Consider the following 24,529-nt stretch of genomic DNA (forward strand, 5'->3'; position numbering starts at 1 on the left):
GCATTTCTTACATGGTGCTTCAGCTTGGAGACTTCCAAAGACAATGCCATGAAGGCCTCTCAGATTTGCCATACACCACTGTCATTTCTGATGAACTGTGAAGCTGAAATAAAATGGCACCAAAAATACAGTGGAAATCTTGTGCAACTTTTAGTTCTGCTAGTGAGGATTTACACAAGTAATCTGACTGGAGTTAATGGGGCACCTGACAACATGACTCAGCAGCAAGAGAAATGACTCCAGACTTCCTCAGAAAACAATGGATTCAGCACTGGAAAGTAAATAAATTCCTAGCCAGGCTTAAAAGCACTTATGAGGTCCAAGTTTAAAATTATAAGGGATCTGTTTGTTCTTTTCAGACAAGTTGTGTCTGATCAGTGATTGGCAATTTTATTTAACTTTCCTCATTTCAGTAAAAAGCTGAGGTAGTGGTAATGGAGTAAAGGCTGCAAATAGAGTATAGTTGTCTGGAAAGATCAGTCTCAAAACCCATCCCCCAAGTAATTCTGATGGAATACACTAGTTGGAACTTTCTAAAATTTTTTTTTCAATAGATTATGGATAATTAATACATTGCTATTACCACTTTAAAAAATCTCTTACCTTAGTTATGTGTAATAGCTTTAAAGTAATGTTTGGCAATTCCATTCAGGACAGGAATAACTTATGAGAGGGGATGAGTTAAAAAATTCAGCAGTAGCAAAAAGCACATTATTCCATTTGCAAATTCCAGTTTTCTGTCTCAAGATTAATGAAAAGAACATTAATAACTCCTACCCACAAGAGCAATGTGGTTTTGGAGGAAGCTTCCAGTAGCGTAATGAGAGCAAGCAGCCTGTGTATTGTAGCTCAGACTCCCCTGCAGTTCTAGGAATCACTTGTGGTAAAGGAGTGGCCCATTTACTCCTGTTTTCCTAAATGAGTATTTTCTACTACCTGACACACTGCGTCATCATTTTCTTTCGTTCAAAATACATGCGAGATACTTTCAATTTAGAACAGCAACTTCTATCACCCATATTAGATCCATTTTGCATAGGGTTGGATAGTAACAGAGAGGTCAGTGCATCTCATAACCAGGAACAGAAATCTCCTGAAAATGTCACCATTTTAGTGTCAGAATGCATATATAGTTCTTGACAAATTTATCTTAAAACTAGTATCTGTCCCCACCTCTTTAGGTTTTGAAGGCAGGAAATTTTCTACAGTCTTTAGAAGTTTTTGATTTGCTTTAAAAAGAGTTTTCAACAACAGGAGATAACCAAAGCTTTTAGTGCACATTCCTTTGACCAAGTACAATGGAGCTTCATTGTCCTAAGCAGAGTAAAGCTTACATGAAGTCATATTCAAAATGGAAATAAACTGCATTTTCATAGATGAAGACTGTAACCTGTACCTAACATTCAGAAAAAAAGCCAAGTAGACCTTGCATCAGCATGTCTTTTATAAGAAAAGGAAAGCCATGTACATGGGCTTACTAGAAGTTTCTGGTTTCTACAATACTGATCCAGTAAGAACATCTTGCAGCAATCCTTTTCCAAGTTGCAAAGACAGCTTGGAAGTCTTAAGTGAAAGTATGACTGCTGCTAGCAAAAAAACCCAGATCCTGTCTAGCTTTCTAGTGAACAGCATAGGAGTGTTATTATTTCTGTTTCATTAAAGCTTCACAGCTACAACATAGGCACAAGAAATGAGCCTGAAGGCTCACAAGTGTTTTATAGCAGAGAGAGAAGAGAAGAGAGATTTCTCCAAGTCTGGACAGTCAGCTGTATCACTGATTAGTTTCTTACCATAAAGAGGATAACTGAGAGCCACATTTTGAAGAGAAAGTCACAGTTTGCATGGCAAACAGATTAAAATAACAAAACAAAACAGAACAATGATCCCAAACCAAGCAAAACTAAAAAACAAACAAAAAAGAAAAAATTATTTTGTTCCTAGAGATTTAAGCTTGTCTACTTTCTGATTCTTATTTGCATGAATCGGATCACCTGCTCCAACCTCTCTTGGCCAAAGGACTGAAATTCAACTAGGCTACAGCTTCCACAGCTCTAGCCACTCTAGGAAAAAAAAAAAATCACTCAAAGCAACAACTGGAATTCTGAAACATTTGAGGAATGCACAAGAGCCCATTTAAGACAACATATTGGTGCTATGAAGGCAAACCAAATGGTCTCAATCTAAACAATTTTATCACCAAACAGATGGAAAACCTCAGAGCTAGCAATACAAACCAGTTATTTCTTGTTTCAAATATATGAACTTAGAAATATGTGAGTTGCCAAAAAACTACAGCTGCAGGAAATAGGTGACCTTTTAACAATAACCATTGATTCTAGAATATTTTGAAACAGGTCAAAATTGGGTAAACTAATCGAAAAACTTAGATCCTATCTTTCAAAACCCAAGGGAAATTTACTAAACCCCCAGGAATTTACTTAACACCTAACACTCACAAACATGCAAAAAAGCCCAGCTGAAATCCAGAATTAGCATATTTGTTTCATGTTGATGTTTTTAAAGTCAATTATATGAAAATCACCTTAACAATAATGTATCATTTTCATCAAAATAGTGATCCTATAAGCAGTATAAGGAAATGATCTTATATAACTGATCTTTCAAGTATCTTCCCTCCCCCCAAAAAATGTTGGGGAATTCCTGACATGTAGAAAGTATTTTTTCCACTTAAATGACAATTCTCAGACCCAACTTACTTCTTTGTAGCCGAAAATGATACGCCCATCATTGAGAAGTGTGGCCTGAAAAGTGAAACTCCCCAGGTTGTAATTATCCTGCAGATGTACATGATCCCACTGGACAACTAGTGCTGTGCCTGTGAACCCCAGAGTGGGGGTAGAGAGGCAAAAGGAAGAAAAAAATATGAGAAATATATTAACTAACTGTAGGAAAAGTACTTCACTTGAAACAAGAACAGTGATTTGTGTCTTTTTACCAACTTTTAGATCTATACCTTGAAATGCCAAATATATTACAAACACAAATTGGAATTGAAATCCTCTTAAATGTAGACATCCCAGTGACACACAAGCACTTCAACTACTGCTAAAGCAAGAGTGGTCAAGTAGCTTGTTTGAAATTGCACAAGAACTCAACAACCACTAAAGGCAGGATCCAGCAGTTCAGGTGTGCTGCCATTACCACTTTTGTGCAGCGGCATTCTTTACACTTTATACATAGATCCTGATGACTTTGAAATGTGAAGTGCTAATAGTGTTCCCTGCTTAGTACAATATTTCAAGAATTCAGATGTTTCATTAACTATGCATTAATTAAATAACATTAATTTTTTTCCTGTATGGCGCAAGCCCTCGCTGAGGTTCTGCATATTGAAAAATGTTAGGTGTTGGCAATAAATAAATATAGTTTAAATCAAACTCACTAAGAATTCACAGATGGGGTAAATATTGAATCTAGTATGCAGAGATTTAGTTGCAAGAGCCTTTTTAATATTCACAGAAGTTCACTGGCTGAAGATGCACTTATCACACTGAAAATATTTCTCAAGCAACTTGCATACCCTGTAAGCATGTTTTACAGATGTTGAGACACTTATCATCAAAACTGTGTTAACTGAAAAGAACATTTTCATCTTTACATGCCTTCCTCATAAACTTCTTTTTTTGACAGTAATGAGAGTTGTGTGCTTTGATTAAAACTTTAATTTCCTTTCTTCCTAGAATGTTCATGATGGGTCAGTACATATCCAGCTCAATATATTTTTGATATATCCCTGAAAAATCTTTTGTTATGGATCTGTGCTGCAACTGTCATGAAAACATCTTGACAGGGGTTGTCATGAAACTATGAGCATATAAATTTTGGGTCCACCAAGTCCAACACATTATTGTCCCTTGTGTCTTTCTATATAGTCGACACTCATGTGCACACAGTGCAATTTGTCCTTTGTGACCACATTCATTAACTACTTTCTGAATATTTATTTGATTGCATAAAATTTTAAGTATAAATTAGCCTCTAAAGATATTTAGGCAAAATTATCCAGAATTTCTTCTAGTCAGTTACTGAGTACTTCAGATCTATGTGCACCTCAGAAGCTCAAGCTAAAACAGAAATCAGTTGCCACCCAAACTGTCCTCTCATTCCAGAGGATTTTATGTAGATTTGTGTGTACCTAAGTTGCAGTTAGCTCCATCAGTGAGACTTTGATGGATTCCCACACTCTGTGCTTTCCCACTGCAGATGCTGCTTTATGGCAGAGCACTTACTCATGGGGACAAAGCACAGATGAGTAAGAAGTGAGGTGCTGAAGGTGCAATCTGCTCAGCTCCTTTTTTTCTTGTGTTAAGAGAGAAAATTCTTTGTACTAAAGCTCCTGGAGCTCAAAAGATGATGCATTACACATAAAGAGGAATCCAAAATCTCCAAGAACTCTTCAACTTCATAACAAAAGCCATATGATACAGCCTCATACACCTGATGTGAGGACTGGAAGTCAGGACTATAATTGGAATTAGCAACATCTTCTCCAGAATCCTCAGATTCTTTAACTAAAGATGACAAATCTCTGGCCACAATGTTAAATAATTTACAACGTGAAAATTATATCTTCTTCTGTTTCCAAATTCCTTGTGGAAGAGGTAGGATTTTCTCATGTAAGTATTTTATTAGATTTTTAACAAAATCATTGCAATGACTGGATTGTAAGGAAAGGTTATGACTAGATTAAAAGATATAGAATACATTTTGATAACTGATCTAAAATAAAAAAATACTATTGGAAATAGGAAATGTTTTTAAACCTACTGTCAATTTTTGCTTAAATTCACTATAAATAAAGATGCATAAAATAGCACAGGTGTATCCAGGACAATCTAGAAGCCATGGACCTCATGATATTAAGTCATGATACTAAACTCTCTAAGTTTTAACTGTCACTGTAGTTGATCACTAAAGGCCTGAGGTAAAGCACCAGATGCCTTTTAACCACAAAGGCTAAGTTTCTAAAATATTGATTGCAACCGACTTCAAGAGAAAAATATCCACACATTCAAGGGCTTTGAAACTTCTCACAGAGTTTCAGGTACAGCACTGCAGCTTGCCTTTTCCTCTTTCAATCTTTTTTACAAGGAGCTGTTGAGAACTCGTGGTGTAGATGAGTGTATTGGATTCCAATTCTGGGACTCCATGAACACTTACTCATTGACAGGTTTATTAACCTTATCCCTGCCCTGCTTCTGTGCATTCTTGCTACTGCACTCCACAAATGCTATTTTCATTTTAGGTAGTGGGCAGATTGTATTCACTATATATACTTTGAAGTAACAGGAATTTACACTGTTGTAAAAGAGAGATTCTCCCTTTCAAAACTGATAAAATGTATTGCCAGTTTGAGTTTATGTACTTCAGCATCCAGATAACAACTGCTCAATTAAAAAAAGGCATTAATGAATCTTTACTGCGTTCTAAATCCATAATTGTTTATAGATGTTTAGTCACATGCTCTATATAGCCTCTTAATAAAAAACAAACAAACAAACAACAAAAAAAAAAAAACCCAAAAAAAATTTAAAAAATCCTCAATGTTTCTTTCAAAAATAGTTATTTGGGAAAATAAGAAGAGCCAACGGATACAGACACATTTATTTATCAAGAACTGCTACATACCATTATCAAAGTATCTGACTGTTGAATTTCTTGACACACTGGGGTCAAAATTTGCCATTAAGGGTGCAATATATTGAGTAGCTGTTAGCATTCGATGCACAACTTCTCCAGTATATATGAAACCTACAATAAAAAAAATTAAAAATGAGACCATTTCAGTAAATTCTGAAAAGATTTAATAAAATGGCAGGTTGAATTAGGCATTGCCAGAGCATTAAAGAGTCATCTGAGAGAAATTAATCCCACCACAAATTTTGTAGTGAATTAAATAAGAGCTAAAATTTCAGAAAAACATCTGTGATGGCTGCCAGAAAAACAAGATCCAAAATGAATAATGGGACAAACAGATCAAGAAGTTTTTTTACAGAAATAAAAGCAGTGAAAATTCAAGGAAGAATAACTCCAGTTTAGGGTAAAATGCAAGTATGTGGCACTATGAAAATGAGCCATTTACCACCAGGTATATTCCATATTGCTTTCTTCCAGACTTTTCAAAAATCTGCAGATTGCTTTTCTTATGCCATTTGTGACCTCTTTTAAAGTTCGTCTAACCCTTTTTCATATTTCTAGACACAAGAGTAAGGGACTATTTCAGACAAGAGGTGACAACCTTTTAAAAAAAGTCAGATGAAAATTGGAACGGATAGGACTTTTTCATGTTTATAAGGCAAGTAACATTTCTACTGCATTCTCTGCTGTGTCAGGTCTCACTAGTCTGTCCTATTCATCCCTGAATTGACAGGACTCCTCAGATCAACAGTGGGCTTCTTTCCTCTGAAGTGCTCATCCAAAGCCTCTTACTGCTTTTGAATTGGAGTCCTTACTTTGAAAGAAGACCAGTCACCTATGGTGAACACAGTAATCCTGTAGTTTTGTCCAAAGCAAAAATCAGTGTATTTTAATGGCAAGAACCTTTTTCTATTTTAAACAATCAATTGTCTACAAATAAACCTGTGTTGTTTAGGTTTGCCAACTCCAACTGGCTAATGAAACTTTTTATTTTAAGTGCCCCAGATGAAACCTTGATTTAAAAACTCTCATTTTATTCAGCTCTAGAATAAGTCTTTTTGTTACCCCTTGCTTTTAAGTTGATTTGAGTTACAGACAGATCTTCAAAACTGATGTTTGCATATTACCTCTCCTTCTACAGTGTTCACCAGATTGTGTCTTATGATGTTTTTGTTTTTTCTATGGATTCAGTGAAGTATATTCCAACAGCAAATATCTCAACAGAAATAATATTAGAGCTGGAGCTGAAAATTTTCTAACATGAAAAATGTTATTAGAAAGACATATCAAAGAAATATAATTATTTACTGGAAAATTATAGTACTATTTTTAACACTAATTATGCTGGTTTATGTTTCCTTTTCCATCTTCAGTCATATTGAGAGTCTTTCTTCCTCTACAAAACCATTCACTGCCAAGCCCAAGAGTTGCTTTCTCCTTACATTTAATACCATGGCAATATAACATGAGATGAAGGAGCCTATAAATCTAACTCTAAAACATGATTGTGAAATTCCAGAACCAAATATGAACCTGATCAAAACTGCTGTACTACTAGTATTAAAAACTATTAGTGTGCAACCTCACTTTCTTAACAATATCTCCATCCTAAACATTGTGAGATGAGAGGGTTCATTAACAGACTTGCTCTATATGATACAGGAAATCTCTGAGAGCATGAAAAAAGTAAGTTTCTGGAGTGCTTTAGTCATTCTTCTACTCCTGTACTCTCTTGAAATACATAGTTAAATGCTTGACAACTGCTCATGGAACTAGTTCTAGAAGTCATAAGATGATATAAGCAAATGGATAAACAAACCAGGTGGTTCTCTGGAGTAATTTTGCAGCATGGCTGCTCATAGATAACATCTTGTTCTGTGAAATCAACTCATGTGGTGGTGATATGGGACTAAGAAAAATCAAGTGTGGAGAAAATACAACAAAAGATTCAGTTGCAAAGATTTGGCATCTGACAAAAGGGCGAGTTAGGAACTGAGATGTTTGCACACCCTAACTACTAAATTAATTCTTAGGATTAAACTAAAACTTTTTTTTTCCAAGGGGGCAGAGGGGAGATTGTGGGGGCAGATTCCTCCAACTGAATATCTAAATACCACTTTTCTCTTCTGGCAATTGATAAGGAGACAGAAACACAAATTTAGAAAGAGACTCTGCCCACACAGATTTATAAGTAATTTATAAATACATGAACTTTCAAAATACACAAGTCTGGCTGATTTTACTCTATTACTTTTTTTAGGATAGCCAACTACCTTGTCGAAGTATAGTTCCTGAAAGGCATTTTCACTATTTCACTACTTCTTTGCTTATTATTGTTTGCTTCTAAAATGTCATTCCCTTGATAAATAATCCCTTATACTTATTTAGACATTTTTAATATGTGTTATTACACAGAAGCATATTTCATATTATGTGCTGCTTATTATCCCTGTAGACATGTGCACACATATTTTTCACACTTGTGGGTAGGTCTATAACCTTGAAACCATTTCTCAAAAATATCTTGAAGACCATACAAACAAAACCTTTGAATCCATAATCACACATTATAACTAGCCTTAAAAGGTCAGTAGTTACTCACCTCTTGCACAAGCATCCTACACTTGCACAGTTTCCCTTTCATTCTTTCACCCCATTTACAGTATAAATGTCACCCTTATAACTAATAATGAGGCAGATACAATAAGAAAAGAAAGGACTTAATTGTGCTGGAGCATTTAACTAAGTAAATCAGCCCAAGTAATTAGTAACCACAAAGCGTATCTCGAAGGGTTTGCCGGATGCAGCTCTACTATAGACAAAAATGGGAAGCAGGAGGTGGATGATAGCTGGGAAGCAGGCAGGCCTTGCATGAAGATCATTCTAATGAGAACTCCAGTCATGCATTGGAACAACTTGAAAAGGAACACAAAGTCATTTCAAATCATCCCAGAGATTCAAAAGATGAAGCCACCATCGACCACGGACATTTTATCATTGCAGCAATGACTTTAAAAGAGCAGCAAATGTAAAATTAACATCTTCTGGGATGGAATTCTGCAGAAAATTGGCTTATGTGATCTGTGACCTAATTTTCTGACAATGCTAAATGCTCATGGTTGATTCATTTAGTCAAGGAAGAATTTTTCAGACCTGCAATTTCCTGAACCACTTAATCTCTCCTTTGTGGGAGGCACTGGAGAGCTCTTTTCCAAAACTCTCCACATGCACTCTACATAGAAGCATAATATGCTCCTAAATACTGGAATGAAGACAAATAGGGAAAAGTGCTCAGCATTTTTAAGTTTAATATGTACATATAAATTTAGCTAAAACTAAGGCTGAACTAATACTAAAACCACTTGTAAATCAAGAAGAATATACCTTTAGTTCTCACAATGTACAAATTTACACTCACACAAACAGGGAAAAAAATATAAAGCTACTTAAGCATGAAAGCACAGTCTCACTTGATGTAGGACCCTGATTGTGATTTAAAAGTACATTTTATGCCTGAATTTACCCATTCCAAAATATGCTTATCTGTCGTGTGCTAACATATCAAGTTTACAAAGAAAATTTAATGTACAAGGTTGCAACACTCTGCACATCAGATTTCTGTGATCTCCTTTTTCATATTCTTAGCTGTGCACAAACTCAGTATCACTTAGAAAGCTTTTTGACGTTTGCCGACAGAATGACAAAATATAGTTTCAAGGCAGCACAGGCAATGAGGGCTTTGAAGTGTGTCTAAAGAGATGGTAGGATAGGGGATATGCAGACAACAATAACAAGGAAAGAATTATCTAGGTTGATAACCATCTTCTAAGCTGCCTTGTAAGATAAACCCTTGTCTCTCTCTGTGGTGGGTTGACTTTTGCCATCTGCCCCATGTCCACCCAGCTGCTCTCTCACAGACCTTCCACAACAGGATAAAGGGACTAAATAAAATGAAAAAATCTGTGTGTCCAGACACGAACAGGGAGAACACTTGCCAATTGCTGTCATGGGCAAGAAAGAACTGACTTGGGAAAAGTTAATTTAATTTGCTGCCAGATAAAATAGGTTTGCATAGTGAGAAAGACAGATTAAAACACCTTCCCTCCACCCCTCCCTTTTTCCCAGGCTTAGTTAGTGTCACCCCTTTATTCCCAACTCTTCTACCTCCTCCTCCCCACTGAGCAGTGCAGGGGGATGGGGAATGTGACTTGTGGTTAGTTCATAACACTTCATCTGTGTCAGTCCTTTTTCCTCTCATTTTTTTCCTAACCCACCATAGATCTTTCCCATGGTCTGCAGTCCTTTAGGGTAAACCTGCTCCATTGTGAGAACTCCACAGCCCATGGTTCCTGCAGGAGACATTTCCACCTCTCCAGTGTGAGGTCCTCCACAGGCTGCAGTGTGGATCTCTGGATTCAGCGCAGCACTTCCATGGTCTGTGAGGAAACACCTGCTCCAGCCTGCTCTCCTTTACAGGCTTTGGTGCCTGGACAACCTCCTCCCTCCTCTTTTCTCTCCTTGCTATTCACAGTGGTTTTTCCCATGCTTTTTGCCTCACTCCTGACATTGAAGTGCCCCATTTTTTACCCTTTCTTAAATAAGCTCCCCTAGAGGTGCCACCAGGGTGGTTCATGGGCTCAGCTGTCTCCTGCAGTGGCTCTGTCTGTCTGGGAAGGGTCAGCCCCCACCTCCTTCCATAGAGGCAGTCACCCGACTACCTAAACATTACCCCAATTCTTAATGCAACCTAAAACTTAACTTAGTATTTGGATTGTTTTATATATGTCATATTTTATTTTGTATATAACTATTTTAGCTAATATGCAAAAATAACAGTATTTACCTGAATTACTGGAATTTCTTGTTTCTTGTTAAAAAAACTTAATTTATTTTTTTTAGTTCTAGTGATTTTTTAGTTTAGTGGTAGAAGAAAGGTGGAAAGTTGCAGTTGAAGCAGCACTTAATGCACTGCAAAGAGGTCTTTCAGTAAATTTTTAGCTCTTGCGCAGGTCAGGTTATTCACACTATATAACGTCTTTTGTCTTCTAAAAAGGAAAAAATGCTCTCACAAAGAGAGAAAAAGAACCATTGTGTCTGCTGGTGCTAAATAACAGCAGTGAAATGTGAAATCATGACTTCAAATAGCCATGTCACTGCTATCATAAAGAGCACAAAAATTTATAATTGATTGATCCAGAGTTGCAAGTTTTCTCTTTTGTTGAAAGTCCAGGGGTATGTAGGATTTTTTTTGCAAATATTTTGATTAATGTTGCTGAGAATTTTGACTTGCATTTTATTTTCAGGATGTTTCTTATTTTATGTGCCACTGTTTCTGACATACCACATTTTCCTTTTCTTCTCTTCAGAAGTAAGAGCAAAAATCTATTCTTGTTTCTGGAAATAAACTACACAAGAGACATTTACAACCAATGAAAAGATTGCAAGATATGGGGAAATAAAACATCAGGAGTAGTGTTGATCATGCATTTATTTGGTGAAGTTGAAAAGTATCACATAGGCATATAAAGCATAGCCCACAGAACTTTGCACTTTCTTTTTCAACTGTGCTGAAATTTGCTTTCCCTGTGCTTTTCCTGGTATTTCTCCACCAACTATTTCTTTGGGAAGCAAATTCAAGAATATGTTATGCTATTAAGCCCCTAAAATACATTGGAATTCTGAATTCTAGAAACAGATAATACAATTTACTTTCACGCCTTGTCCTACACAGCCATATTAATTTTTCTTTGATATTTCAGTGTAGTAAGCTTTAAGTAATGTCATTTATCCCCAGATGGCTAATTTATTGTTATGTCTGTAGAAGACTGTTATCATCACTATAATTGCATGAAGATTACAGTGTAATTAAACAAAAGGATAACAGCAACTCCAGATCCCTCAGACAATCCATGAAAGTTAAATACCTTAATGAGCTTTCAAGATCAGTGTAAAATGAGCCAATCTCTCATACTATTTTATTATTTTTTTCTAGCCTTCTGGGAAGAATGAATAAGAGAGAGATTATACATACGTTTTACTTTGCTTTGGCTTGACTAGATTGAATGTCTAACCCATTTCTTCTTCTGGCCTGAAAAGTGGGCCATCTGTAAGCTAAACCCCAGAAGGCATGAGCATAACTTTTTCTTAATTGCATAACCTTACAAGGGTTTCTTGTGAATCTGTGCATGAGGGTAAAAAGAAAAGCTACCCACAATTCTCATACTCTTCTCTGTACTACTGTGTTATCTTATGTAGATATTTAAAGGCCAGAAAATTAGTTTTTCACCATTATTTTTCCTGTTGCTTTGTTAATACTTAAAGCAAGCATTATCTGGAAAATTTGGGAACGTGCAATGTATGACATTGAGTAAATGTCAGTAAGTTTCCCAGCTTGCTGTAATTTCCCTACTATTCACTGTTTTTGTGAAAAGTGATCCAGTGGAATAGAATCTATTCTGATTAATATCCTCTTCAGCACAGTGAAGGAATTTAGGGGATAGTGTGCCATGAAACTCTTCCAGTATATGTTTTTCTTCTGATATGCTGAAAGACATGCCTGTTAGATACCACTAGGTAGAACTTGGGAGCAAGAGGACTTTAAAGTAAGGACAATGATGAAATGCAAAGAACTTGCAAATATAATTGTAACTGAAGTATCTGTTCACATACTTTTAATGACTCCAAATTACAGTGCTCTCAACTTCAGGAGAAAGAAACCACAACGTTATTTAGAGTCCAATGACTTCTATCTGTTCCCCTCTGATCATACTTCCTTAGAGAAAATTCTTGGAAAGAGGCATGAAATACTTTATCTACTGGGTAAGACACCACTATGTGATAGCTCCCAAGTGACTCTCAGCTTCAGCCAAACAAAGACCAACAGAGTTCCTAGACAGACTGGAACCAGAGAAAAGAGGTTGACGGGAGGATTATCTCACTTGGGATTAATATTTTAGCAGCTGTGTCATTGTAACAACTTTGGCTCAGCTGAATCCTTGGAAGAGGCTTGAATAGAGCTGTTAGAAGAAAATCTAATTTTGCTGTCTATTTCTGGTACTTTGCAGTCTATTTCTGTTGTTTACTGGTTGGGTAAAACATCTTCATGTCTGAACAGCTCTTGTCACCAATAAAAAAATTGGATAGCACTGGATGATTTTTGGATGGTCTTTTAATGTTTGCAAACACTTAATATACATGTTTGGGGTTCATGTCTGAATCAAACTGTTGTAATATCAATATAGTCTTTTTTTTAACTTTTGCTGCTGTGTCCCTCCTCCTAGATCTGCCACAGAGTCTAAAAAAATTAACTGTCATAAGCTTTTCTGCTGGTTTTGCTTATTCTCCTCCTTGTTCCAGCTAACTTTCAAAGTTATTTCTGACCTGATAAATCACAGGTAACTTGAATTACATGATACACAGGAATTAAAAAAAATAAAACAAAAGGCTTTCAGGTTATGATGAAATCATTATTCTCCACTGTTTCAAAAAAATGCAGTAAGGAAAAGAATAATAGCATTTAGAAAAATGCTGAATGCCATCAAACTGCATTGTCATTCATTCCATAGAAGTTTGAAGCAATGAGATTGCACAAGACAAAAAATAAAATTTTTCAGATTTTTAAAATCCTGATTAAAATTTATGCATAACAGAAAGACAGTCTGGTGAATTTCTGGGCTTTTACTGCAAGAAACTGATGTTCTTTGAAATACAAGTTGGGGGATTTTATGTAGAGATTAGTTCTACACCCATTGTATAATATTACTGCATTGCTTCCATTAATCCTTCATAAACTACTTAAGCTAATCCTATGTATATAATATCGACAGTCATGTAAAACAACTGCACACAGCATGTCAGGGAAGACTGCAGAGGCTAACATGCAACATTAGAGAATTTTCAGACACCATTAAATTACATTTCACATATATATATAAAAAAAATAACACTGAAATAGCATGTAGTTACCATAGTTTTTATTCTATCATGAATTTTCTAGAAGGGAATTTAGCTCTGTGTTCCTCTACCTCAACCACGTGTTGTGCAATGCCTTGCTCTCCCCACCACATTTTTTTTGTGTTGGACAAAGAGTTCAGAGAGGCGAGGCAGTGTGGGTTTGCCTCAAGCAGAACTATTCAGCAGTGAATGCACAGCTTAGAAGCTGGTAAATGTCCACAGGCAACTTGGGCTTCAGGGAAGGCAACCTATGTTTTTGTGTTCTGAAAGAGGTTCTTGTTCATATGTGTTGCTCAATCAAAGGTTATGTCAATATAAGCACATTATCCTGCTCTCTTTTTCAAGTCTGCATCCCTCCTGAGGGGACTCAAATGCAGCCTCTGTAAGGGAAAAGCAGCTAGCTCTGTCCCTTTCTGTCACTTCAGCCTGATGCCCAGGACTGGATACACCACCCACCAAATTTCATCACCAGTTTATTGCTCATCTTAGTGAAATTAATGGTAGACAATACTTTGAATGAGGAACCTCTACCCTGGTTCAAAAGTAAATAAACCCCAAACCAAGCCTTTTTGATTAAGATCAGTTTATCTCTCAGTGCAGGGGACAAATGTGTAGGGTGAAGGTGGCAGGTTGGTGTGGTGAGGAGCAGAGAGCAAGCAATGACTGCAATATTCAATTAGATTTGCAGCAGACACACTGTATCCTGAGGCTGAGACAATTTTGGTCTTGTCATTCTTTGCCTCCTTTGTCCACTTGTTACCTCACAATCATTTTGGGCTATGTTCTTCAGTTGTGGAGCTCATCTATGAACACATCTGGCCTGGAGCAACATGAGCAGAACTAAGCAGAGAAAAGGAGAAAATCTGAGTGGGGAAAAACTAGAATATATTATCCTCAGTGTTTAGAATCGAGAATTAAATCACATTAACTCTGGTATCATCAGTAATTCCCTTGTGTTTCCTCTCTTTTGCTAGGTTAGTTTCATTAAAGCAAATTACCTTATATGAAAGCACTGCATTGATCTGTCATTTAAAGCACACAAAAAAACTTCTGCAAACAGGTAGGAGAGTGGACCAATTTCCCTTCCATAAAGAGAAATATTGCCTGTATAAAGTGTTCCTTTACAATCTTCCAGTTTTTATAAAATTTCAGTACTAAAGATCTTCATGGGTTTTACCTTCATGATTATACAACATTTTGTAATACACAAAAGGAATGGGAAGACCAAAACGTCTTTCTCAGTGCAGTTAATACATGGGAGATATTAACCCAGATCCAAAAAGATGAAGCTTTCCCTCTAAACAAGTAACTTAGCAAAAGTCCCATAATGATGTCAGCAAAATCTGTACTGTCAAACTGGGTAATTACACTCTCATTTCAAATTAATTCTTTTAATTAAAGAAAAAAGCTGTCCCTTATCTTCCGATTAGAACAGGACCTGTGCTGTATCACAGTTCAAAGTCCAAGGTTTTATTATCTGACCAAAAAGAATAAATGACAAAAAAAATTTCAATACTAGTTTGAACTAAATGATTACAAGTTTTTGTCATGGGAAGTATACTAGTTTCAACTTTGAACAAAAAGACTGAAATAAAAGTAACATCTTTATGGTTTTTATTTTAAAATGATGGGGTTTTTTTGGTCTGAATAAGCACTCTAAAGGGATAAGTGAAATGATTTCACTTATGGACATATGAAAATAAAGAAAAATCTTTTGGACCATTTTGAGAAGTTTTTAAAATGTGGTTGCCCCTTTAAGAAAAAACAGTGGTGAGCCTCTTTTGGAGTTGTGCAAGCAGAGGTTTAGGAGCACAAGGGAATTGATCCTTCCATCTGAAGATCTCAGACCTGTGATAAACCATCTTCTCCATAGAGTCACAGTGAGGAGACAGGCCATGGCTAGGCTGTGGGTGGCATGAAGCTGTGCTGTTCACAGTTCAGTTTCTCCTAAAAAGCCATCAGGGAGCTGATTTGTGTGCAATCCCTGCAAAGCCCTTTAGTAAACACAACTCTGCCTGGTCTCATGGCTGGCTCTACCAGGTTGAAGTGCATTCATCAGTGGATTGCTGTACATGCTGTGATGGATTTCCTGGACACTTTGTTGTACAACAACATCAGCCCTGCCAGGCTGTACAGCACTGGGCAGCACGTACCAACAGAAACATCAGACTGGGTTTGTGTTCCTGGGCCTCAGTAAAAATACATGTGAAAACACATGGTTCATGTCTTTTAGACATTTGCAAAAGACTGGGAGAGTCATCTTTCATAAATTCATTATGCATTGGTAGATGATCTGAAAGAAATTCTAAATGATTGTGATTGAAAATGTTTAGTGTAAGTATTTTGACCATTACATGATGACTATTGGAGGAAGAGGCATAAGAAACTAAAGAGAAAATGTTTTTAGACTAAACTAGACCAAAAATTAATTCCTAAAAAGCAGAGGACTTAAGTTGCAATGTTGATCTATGTTATGGAAGATATATGATACAATGTACACTTCACTCTGATGATAAATGTTGGTCATTTAATAATATGGTAAGTTACAAGCAGCAATAGGATATCTGTGGTAAATGCCGTATAATCACAGGATACATAAACAGTGATCCCTGCCTCCCAAGCCAAAGTACAGGTTACAACATAATTATGTTTAGACTTAGTAAAAGTAATCATCAGATGTGGCTGGATTGTATTTGCCAAGAAAAAGCCATTTGGGGTCTGCCCAAAGAAAACATGTTCATTCCTTTCAACATCAGGAGCTGGTAAAGCATAACTGTAGCCCCATGACTCATCACCCACACAAAAGATAAAAGCTATATCAGGAAAGCTAGAAGTCTGGTCTTAATGTAGAAAGCCTTAGACAGACATTAGCTGTAATGAGGATAAGGTTGTTTCATCATGCTTTGGTGGAAAATGTCTGTCTGCAGCATAAGGTACAATAGGCTGCTCTTCACATCAAATGACAGCTACAGAAGAGTGGTGACAATTTTTTCCATGAGCATTTTAACCACTTTCTTTTGAATGAATAACAAAAATGGAGAGTATGGATTAAATCACCAAGACGCAAGAAGAAAATATTGCCTCCCATGAAATCCCAGGAAACAAAACATTTTCCTGCTTACATTCTATTATTTTTTTAAGAAATAAAGTTCCTGAAAAATTAAATTCAAGAAGTTTACACAGGCAGGTGCAGAAACAAAACTGCTTTCAGCTAACACCTGCACTCATAGTTGTTTTCATTGTTTCAGGTCATGAATGGCAGCAGAGGGAAATGGAGAACTTATGAATTTTTTTTATTTCATTCAGTATGAACAAAATAATGCAGGTTCTATTTATTTCCCTTGAGAGAGTGTAGACATATGGCTTGTCATCCTTCTGTCTCCTGTCATGGCTCCATTAGGGGACTGATTAGTACTTTTACTCTTGCACAAAATTCATACCCCAGAAGCTGCTGCATTCACAAGTTGCCATCAGTATGGAAACTCACATACCATTTTTGAGGAACATAATTACTTGTTCTGAGTACATGATTTCATTAGGTAAGGTGCATATATGTCTTAATAGAGGGGTAAAAATTTTTTTCACCACAGGACCCAATGACCTTTATCAAGAAATTAATAAAAAGGCAGGGACAAAAGATTTCATATATCCACCCTGAGTAAACACTTTGAGACACTACGACAACAAGAAAATTTTCAAAGGTTAGTATCAATACTATTTATGCTTTGACAATCTGCTCACAAAACTGTGGATCTGTCCTCTCTGATCTGGGGACTCAGTTGCAATGGTCAGTCTTCAGTGATAATTACAATGTTTTAAAATTCATCATGGACAGGAAAACACATAAAAACAATCATAATTTGTTCTAAACAGAAATATGCTTTGTTAATGTAAGCTAGAAAGAACCAGATTTTTACCCTCTGTTACTAATTCTGCTATGAATATATGAAAGGCAAGTCATCACTAGCAGTAACCAAGATTTTTTTACTGAGTCTAAGTAAAGGCCTCCTGAAGGTTTGATTCATCTGGAAATGTAAAGAAGGGATAGCTAGTACAAAGGGTAGTGCAATCCTTTTAGTCACACAAACATTTTATGAGACATTTCAGAAACCCAGGAACCTAGTAAGGGGCCAGACCCAGCTTCATCTGTACACTGCTGACAGAGAGCAGTGAAGTTGTCGTGATTCCTGACACTGTTAGAGCACAGATTCCTGAGCTCAGTGACTGCTGGTGGGGAAGACAAGACCACAAATGACCAAGAACAGCAGAGTGACTTTGTTGATGTTAACAGACCTGCTATCATGTGCATCCTGACTTCTTTATACAGTATCAGAGAGCGGGATTTTGAAAAATAGAATGCCTTGCAACTTCCTACATCAAGCAAAGTGATAGAAGGAAAACTCTGAGTGTGATATATACTGGAATACAATGTGATAGAATAATATTTTTTATTGACAGAGAAGATAATGATTGGGACATGTCTGATCAACAGGACTGATACATTGAGAAAGCCATCAAATCAAAGCCACTATGGTCACTCCACATCTAATTACATAATTTCACAACTATAAGGCGCACCCTTTTGACTAAAATTTTGGCCCGAACCTGGAAGTGCGCCTTATAGTCCGGTGTGCCTTATATATGGGCAAAGTTCGGAAATTTGCCAACCCGGAAGTGTGAGGCGCGAGCCACGGGGGAAACCGGCAGGGCCGCGGCTGCCAGGTGGAGGCAGGGCCGTGGGGTCGTGGCTGCTGGTCGCAGGCAAGCCCGGGGGCCTGCGGTGCCGCGGCTGCCGGGTGGAGGCGGGACCTTGGCCAGCAACTGCACAGGGGGAGCTGGCTGCGGATCCTCGCTGCAAAAAAAAAGTGCGCCTTATAGTCCGGTGCACCTTATATATCGGCAAAGGTTCGGAAATTTGCCGGCACCCGGAAGTGCGCCTTATAATCCGGTGCGCCTTGTAGTCGTGAAATTACTGTACTCAGTGATAATACTGGACTAGAGAGCTGAGGGATATCCTCTCCTGAGCTGCACTGGTGCTTGTTGCTTCTTTTGCACTAAGCTATCTGGAGCAGAGGAGGTCAGTTTCCAATTGGTCACTTCAGCTCTTTTGTCACCTAAAGCCCTGCGTAAGATGCAAGCCCAACATGGAATTTAAAGAACATATGTCTATCCCTAATTTCTCTATTCACTATCCATCCTCCTCTATTTGGATATGAACCTTAACTACAACTTCTTGCTCTTTGCACGAACTCAGTCATATAGAATAGGCAACATCTCAAAAACATCAATGCTGAGGATTTCTCCCAATGTGACTGAGCGATTTATGTTGATTTTATCTGTGTAGGTTCAACTAAATAATGTAAGATGTCAAGTAAGACCAGCAAAGGTCCTAGCACAAGAAGAATTGGTACAGGTGTACCACAGGATGAACATAAGTATGTACAGATCTAGGTTGTCACTGCTCCTTTTCCTTCTGCAGCAGGTGAAAGTGGAAGGGTAATAGTGGAAAGAGGACTGCTCTGGTAGTGCCCAAACCCAAGTAGCAGTCACCCGAGAACTATGTCTGGTGCTTTCTCTGAAGTTCTTTGTTAAAATGATGGTTGGTATGAGAAGTGAAAACTTTCCTATCTTTTTTGGGGAAACTCTCTTGAAATCTCCATCACAGAACAGGACTGCCTTCCCTTTATGTACAGTACAAAATAAAAGCCCAGTATGTGTTTATAACCTTAAAAGTGGTTGTCACCAATCTGTCACTAATGATCTTCATGCCAGTCTTTCTGCCTCCAAGACTAGACTCACACTTTCCCACTGAAATTCAGCTTTCAGATCTTTATGTTGTTTAACAAACTCATCAAGGTGAAGTAAACTCACATTCTCATATACAATGTCACATCCAACCAAAGTGGTCCCCAACCATTTTACCTGCTTTCACATACCTCCTACCAAGGAATAGAAAATTAAGCCAGCAATAATAGGAAAAAAAAGTTTCATCACCCTACTTCACTGAACTGCAGTTCAGTAAAGGCTTATGTCAAATCAATGAATTCCCAGCCTTACACAACGTGTTATGATCAATTTCACTTTGAGTTTTCAATTTCCACTTAAGACTCTCGTTGGGCTAGTCTACTCCCTCTCGACCTTCTAAAATTTTTGGCATAAATTACATCTAACAATTTTTTTTACTGCTGAAAGTGTGAAGTAAGAGCAAATCTGATAGATTTCACTTCTTTTTCATCAGTTCTAGGAAGAAGAACTAATCACCTCTTCCTGAACTGAAATCACATGCCTACATGTCTGAAAAACCTTTTCAACAATGACTGAAAGATGCTTCTGAAAACAGGAGAGAAATAGGTTTTCTCCTCATTTGCAAGTACCTAGATTCAGTGATGAGGCATGAGAAGGAAATCACATGGTACAAAAATTCTGAGTTTGAATATTAACATTCAAGGTCATTCAAGATCAATGTGTTCAACATTCATGTTCAGCTTCATAATAAGCCATTAAAAGAAATTAAAATACTATTATAGCAAGATACTTAAAATCACTCAACCAGAAATGCTTCTCTATTGCAGAAAACATTGGTTCTTAAGAAACCATAACCCCACACTTTCTTTCAGCTTTTGAAAATTCCTTAAGCCTTACCAGGTTGAACACAATGGCTTATAAATTTGATTTAAATGAATGTCAAGCCATTTCTCAATTGAAAAAAAGAAGACATGTCTCTTTAATTCTTATCACTTAACATAAACTAGAGACAGAGTAAAAGGACCAAGTGACATCAAAAGTACTGTTGAAATAAGACTCATGAATTCACAAGATGGAATCACAAAGAGAGAACTCAAGCATTCAATTTATGTTAAATATAAAAACGAATTTTTAACATAGATTTTAAAATACTCAAGAAAATAGTTTTTCATAAAATACATACACTTTATTTACAGTGAAAGCTGTATGAAATCCATTCATTTTATGACAGTATGTAATGCTTCAGTCATTCTACAAAAGCTGGAAACACAAACAAATGAAAAGCCCTAAAGGGTTGAATATTCAACCAGTTGCAGGGATGGATTTTCTCATTTAGCAAATTATAAAATATCTAAGCGCCTGTGTCTGCAAAGGCTTGAAGGATCCTCAGTATTGAGTTCAGTCAATATTTAGGGAGCTCACAGTGGACAAAAAGGCCAATGGTTTTGACATGAAGTTTTGTTTTCCACAAAATAATTTTTTCTACCAAAGGAATATCTATCTCTATCTCCAACCAATATTAGCATAGCACTGAAGTAGAATCTCAGCTACCATTCAGCCATATATGGAATCTGAGCTCAAATTTCTACACACTTAAGTTACTACCTTAAAAGATGGCATAGATGTCAGGAAACAAGTCAGGATGGATCTTCAGGCCTAATGAGACATTCACACACAGTCCTCTTGGCAGTCAAATATGTCTTGCAGCACAAGTGGCTGAATGCCATGCACAGTGTTTTCCCATTTTGCTGAACAGAGTCATAGAAAAACAGAATCCAGCCATGCTTGGAGACCTTCCTGCCTCAGGCTGCTCCAGACCTTCCATCCAACCTCTACAGAAAATTGCATTTACACCTCTGGCAAATGGAAATCATACATTCACTTAAACACAAGAGAGGAAATCTTTGCATGCTTGGCACTGGTTGCTCTCTCAGCATGTTTCCAGAGTGCAGAGGGGGAAGGGATTGGCTCTGAGGAGGGAATCCTATTGCAGAGGCTAACAGGCTTTCATCCAAGAAGGCTAAGTTAGGTGCTCTGAATTACCTTCTTCATTTTATTGACTACATAAGTAAATATAGGCCTTAAATGAAAGTTAGTTCCATCCCTCTTGCCCTATTTCCTGTTCCATCTTTCCTTCTTCATTTAGAAAGCGGAAATATTTCGTTGCAAAAAGGCTATTGCTTCTTTAAAAATCACAATAAAAATAATCTTCTGTCCAGTACATTTAATTAAGCATTTATTATGCTCAGATCACATAGCTACTTTTTAGGTAGAAAAGATACTTTGTAAAACCTTCTTTTCCATCATGCATTATTGCTAGCTAGACAACAACTCTATAATGCCACTGATATGTTTCTTATTTCTTCCTATTTATTGAAATGAGCAAGCAGAGAATGTATTTAAAAGAATCAATACAGAAAATCTGGTAAAGATGGCAGGTTATTTTGGGCAGAGGGATGGTGCTACCTCTCTTTCTAGAACAAAGATGACAATTTTCCTAATTTCATCTCACTTTCTCAAGTTGTCTATTTTTAATTTTTTTTTACAGATGGAAATAATCAGTATATATGTAGGTTTTATAAGTTTGTAATTTACTTCTACTACCATTGCTTTGTTTTCTTCTTCTGGTTCTCTTTTGTTAATTGTTTTAAAACAAGGGTGATTTTTGTGTAGATCAGGATGCTGGAAGAGAATAAACAGTGGCATACCATTTCTACTAAAACATCACTTATTTGCACATTTTTTTGTCAGTACAATATATCTCACTTCCAAAGTAGAGATGTGCAAACACATTTCTGTAGTGGCAATTTAATTCCAGTTACACTTAAGCCTTTATTTGGGAACGTGTCATTGGCATGGTTTTGCACATTTAATTTTCTTACAAGATGGGCATGTTGTGCCCCTTTCACTTGTCCTGCATATTAGCAAACTGGGAAAACTCAGACACTGTAGAAGAAGTACCAGTATCAGCTAGTAGGAGCTCTTGGGTGAAGTCCAAATTGAACTGCTCTGTGACAATTTTACTTTTTATAAGTGCAGAGGACAAAATGCAACCACCATATAACATGAATCATCCAAACTCAGGAACAACTTAAGACCTGATGGATGTGATCTTTAGAAAAGCATCTGTCTTGACAGAGTACACACAAATCCTACTCTGATATTGCTGAGCTTACATTGAGTTAGGAATGTGAAACATAATCCACAAGTTTCACACGTTAGGAAGTTCTAATGAAAGCTATTTTAATCAGTGAAAAATCTGGGTATAACTCACAGTTTTTCCAGGTCTCCTAACAACAATTAAACATGAAACAAGAAAATCCACCTCCTCTCACCCACCCCCCTCAAAAAAAACCAAAACAAGACCAAACCCCAACAAACCCAACTCTTCGTTCAAAAAAATACCAACAACCAAACCAAACCAAACCAAACCAAACCAAACCAAATCAAACCAAACCAAACCAAACCAAACCAAACTAAACCAAACCAAACCAAACCAAACCAAACCAAACCAAAACAAACAACAATAAAAAAGAAGCTCAAATTTCGCTAGCTGTTACCACCGGTAAATGATATCTTTTGGTTCTAAACTAGTTCTTTATTTTCATAAGACACAATTATGTCTAAATTTTATATGGAAAGCTGAATGCTTCATATTTTGTTCATAGGGAGTCCTTGGTAAAATCTCCATATTCATTGTAGACTGTAAAATTTAGCAAAATTGACTACACAGAAAGAACACGGCACAAAATATTTGGCTTATCTAGTTAGTGCAGTTCTTGGGCACAACTCTCTATTGGATCTATGCCCTTTAATCTTATGCATAGTCAGTCAAATGTTTTCTCAATGAGATGCCAGAAGAGAAAGTACTCAGCTGATTTTTGATACCTTAACAAAAGTTGGCAGGATTTACCAAAGTTCTCCCTGCTTTTCCTTCCTCTTCCTGCTGATGAAGAAAGGAATTTAAGATAATTTTGCAGATTAGTCCTTAGAAGGGTACTGCTCACTACTCAGTTGCGTATACTGAATATTTCATCTTGACTTTTCCCTGCTACTGATCTGCTTCTGTCCAGAGATAATTTTTCCCTTTACTGTCAGTTCTCACCACATCACAATTCAAAGTCTTTCTTTTTTCCACCCTCCTTAATCTGAGCAGTTCTTTCCTGAGGCACTTGCACCGGTCTTTGCAATCAAGTCCTCTCTGTTTTCTCAAGGCTTCACAATTCCAATGCTTTGTGTCTTTCTCCATTAAACAGGTTTTCTGTTTGCGGGGTTGGAATTTTCTTCTGCAACTGACTCTCTGCAGGAATTTTAATAGTTTTTCTGAATTTAATTGCTTAATTTTAACTATTTCTCTCTAACTGAAAGATCTTTTGTGAAAAGATTAGGGCAAGGGATTCTGTACCTAACAGAGCAACTCTTGCTTTTTAACAATAATGTGTGTTATGCAGCCTGCATCCTTCACAGAATTTTTGGCAATATCATAAAAACCCCACAAAGACAACTCCCCAGCACCACAGAGATATGGAATTACTGGTGAGAGTTCAGTGAAGGACACTTTAGCGAGGACATACCAGCAAAGATGATTAGGGGGCTGTTTAGTCTGGAGAACACAAAGATTTCATCAAGGTATACAAATATTTGAAGGGAATGTGTAAAAAGGAGTCAGGTTCTTCTCATTGGTGCTCAGTGACATGACAAGAGGCCATGGGCACAAACTGAAGCACACAAGGTGTGGTCTTTCTGAATATCTGAAGCAATGTTTTGCTGTGAGGGTGACTCTGCAGTGGTTGCCCAGAGACATTGTGGACTTTTCATCTGTGGCGATGTTCAAAAGCTCTGTGGCCACTGCTGCAGGCTGCACATGGCCCTGCCTGGAAAGGGCTGGACTCAATGACCTCTAGAAGTCCCTTCTAACCTCAATATCTCTGTATCTTGCGACACTATTTAAAAATAACCTTCTCTATGATAGACTGAAGGCAAATGTTTGCAAGGTTATTATGTGTATATTTTGTGGCATATCCATTAATTTCCAGACTAATAAGAAAACAGCTTTTTCTGCCTCAAAAAGCCTAAATGAGCATTTCATGATTTCCCTTTCCAACCTCAGCAGTGTAAGGAGATGAAATTGATATACTAGGAATCAGAATATTTAATGAGGATCAAAGTCATT

General features: G+C 37.0%; 1 protein-coding gene across 1 annotated transcript in view; it reads right to left on the reverse strand.

The window, feature by feature from the left end:
- PLXDC2 (plexin domain containing 2) overlaps positions 1 to 24,529 on the reverse strand; it is a 260,986-nt gene that overhangs the window by 72,946 nt on the left and 163,511 nt on the right. Inside the window, exons 5-6 of the mRNA XM_033078799.2 lie at positions 5,650 to 5,772; positions 2,718 to 2,836 (exon numbers count right to left, since the gene is read on the reverse strand). Of these exons, the coding sequence (XP_032934690.1) occupies positions 2,718 to 2,836; positions 5,650 to 5,772 (242 nt within the window). The remainder of the gene's footprint in view (positions 1 to 2,717; positions 2,837 to 5,649; positions 5,773 to 24,529) is intronic.

This window comes from Catharus ustulatus, chromosome 1, assembly GCF_009819885.2.
Source record: "Catharus ustulatus isolate bCatUst1 chromosome 1, bCatUst1.pri.v2, whole genome shotgun sequence".
NCBI lineage: Eukaryota > Metazoa > Chordata > Aves > Passeriformes > Turdidae > Catharus > Catharus ustulatus.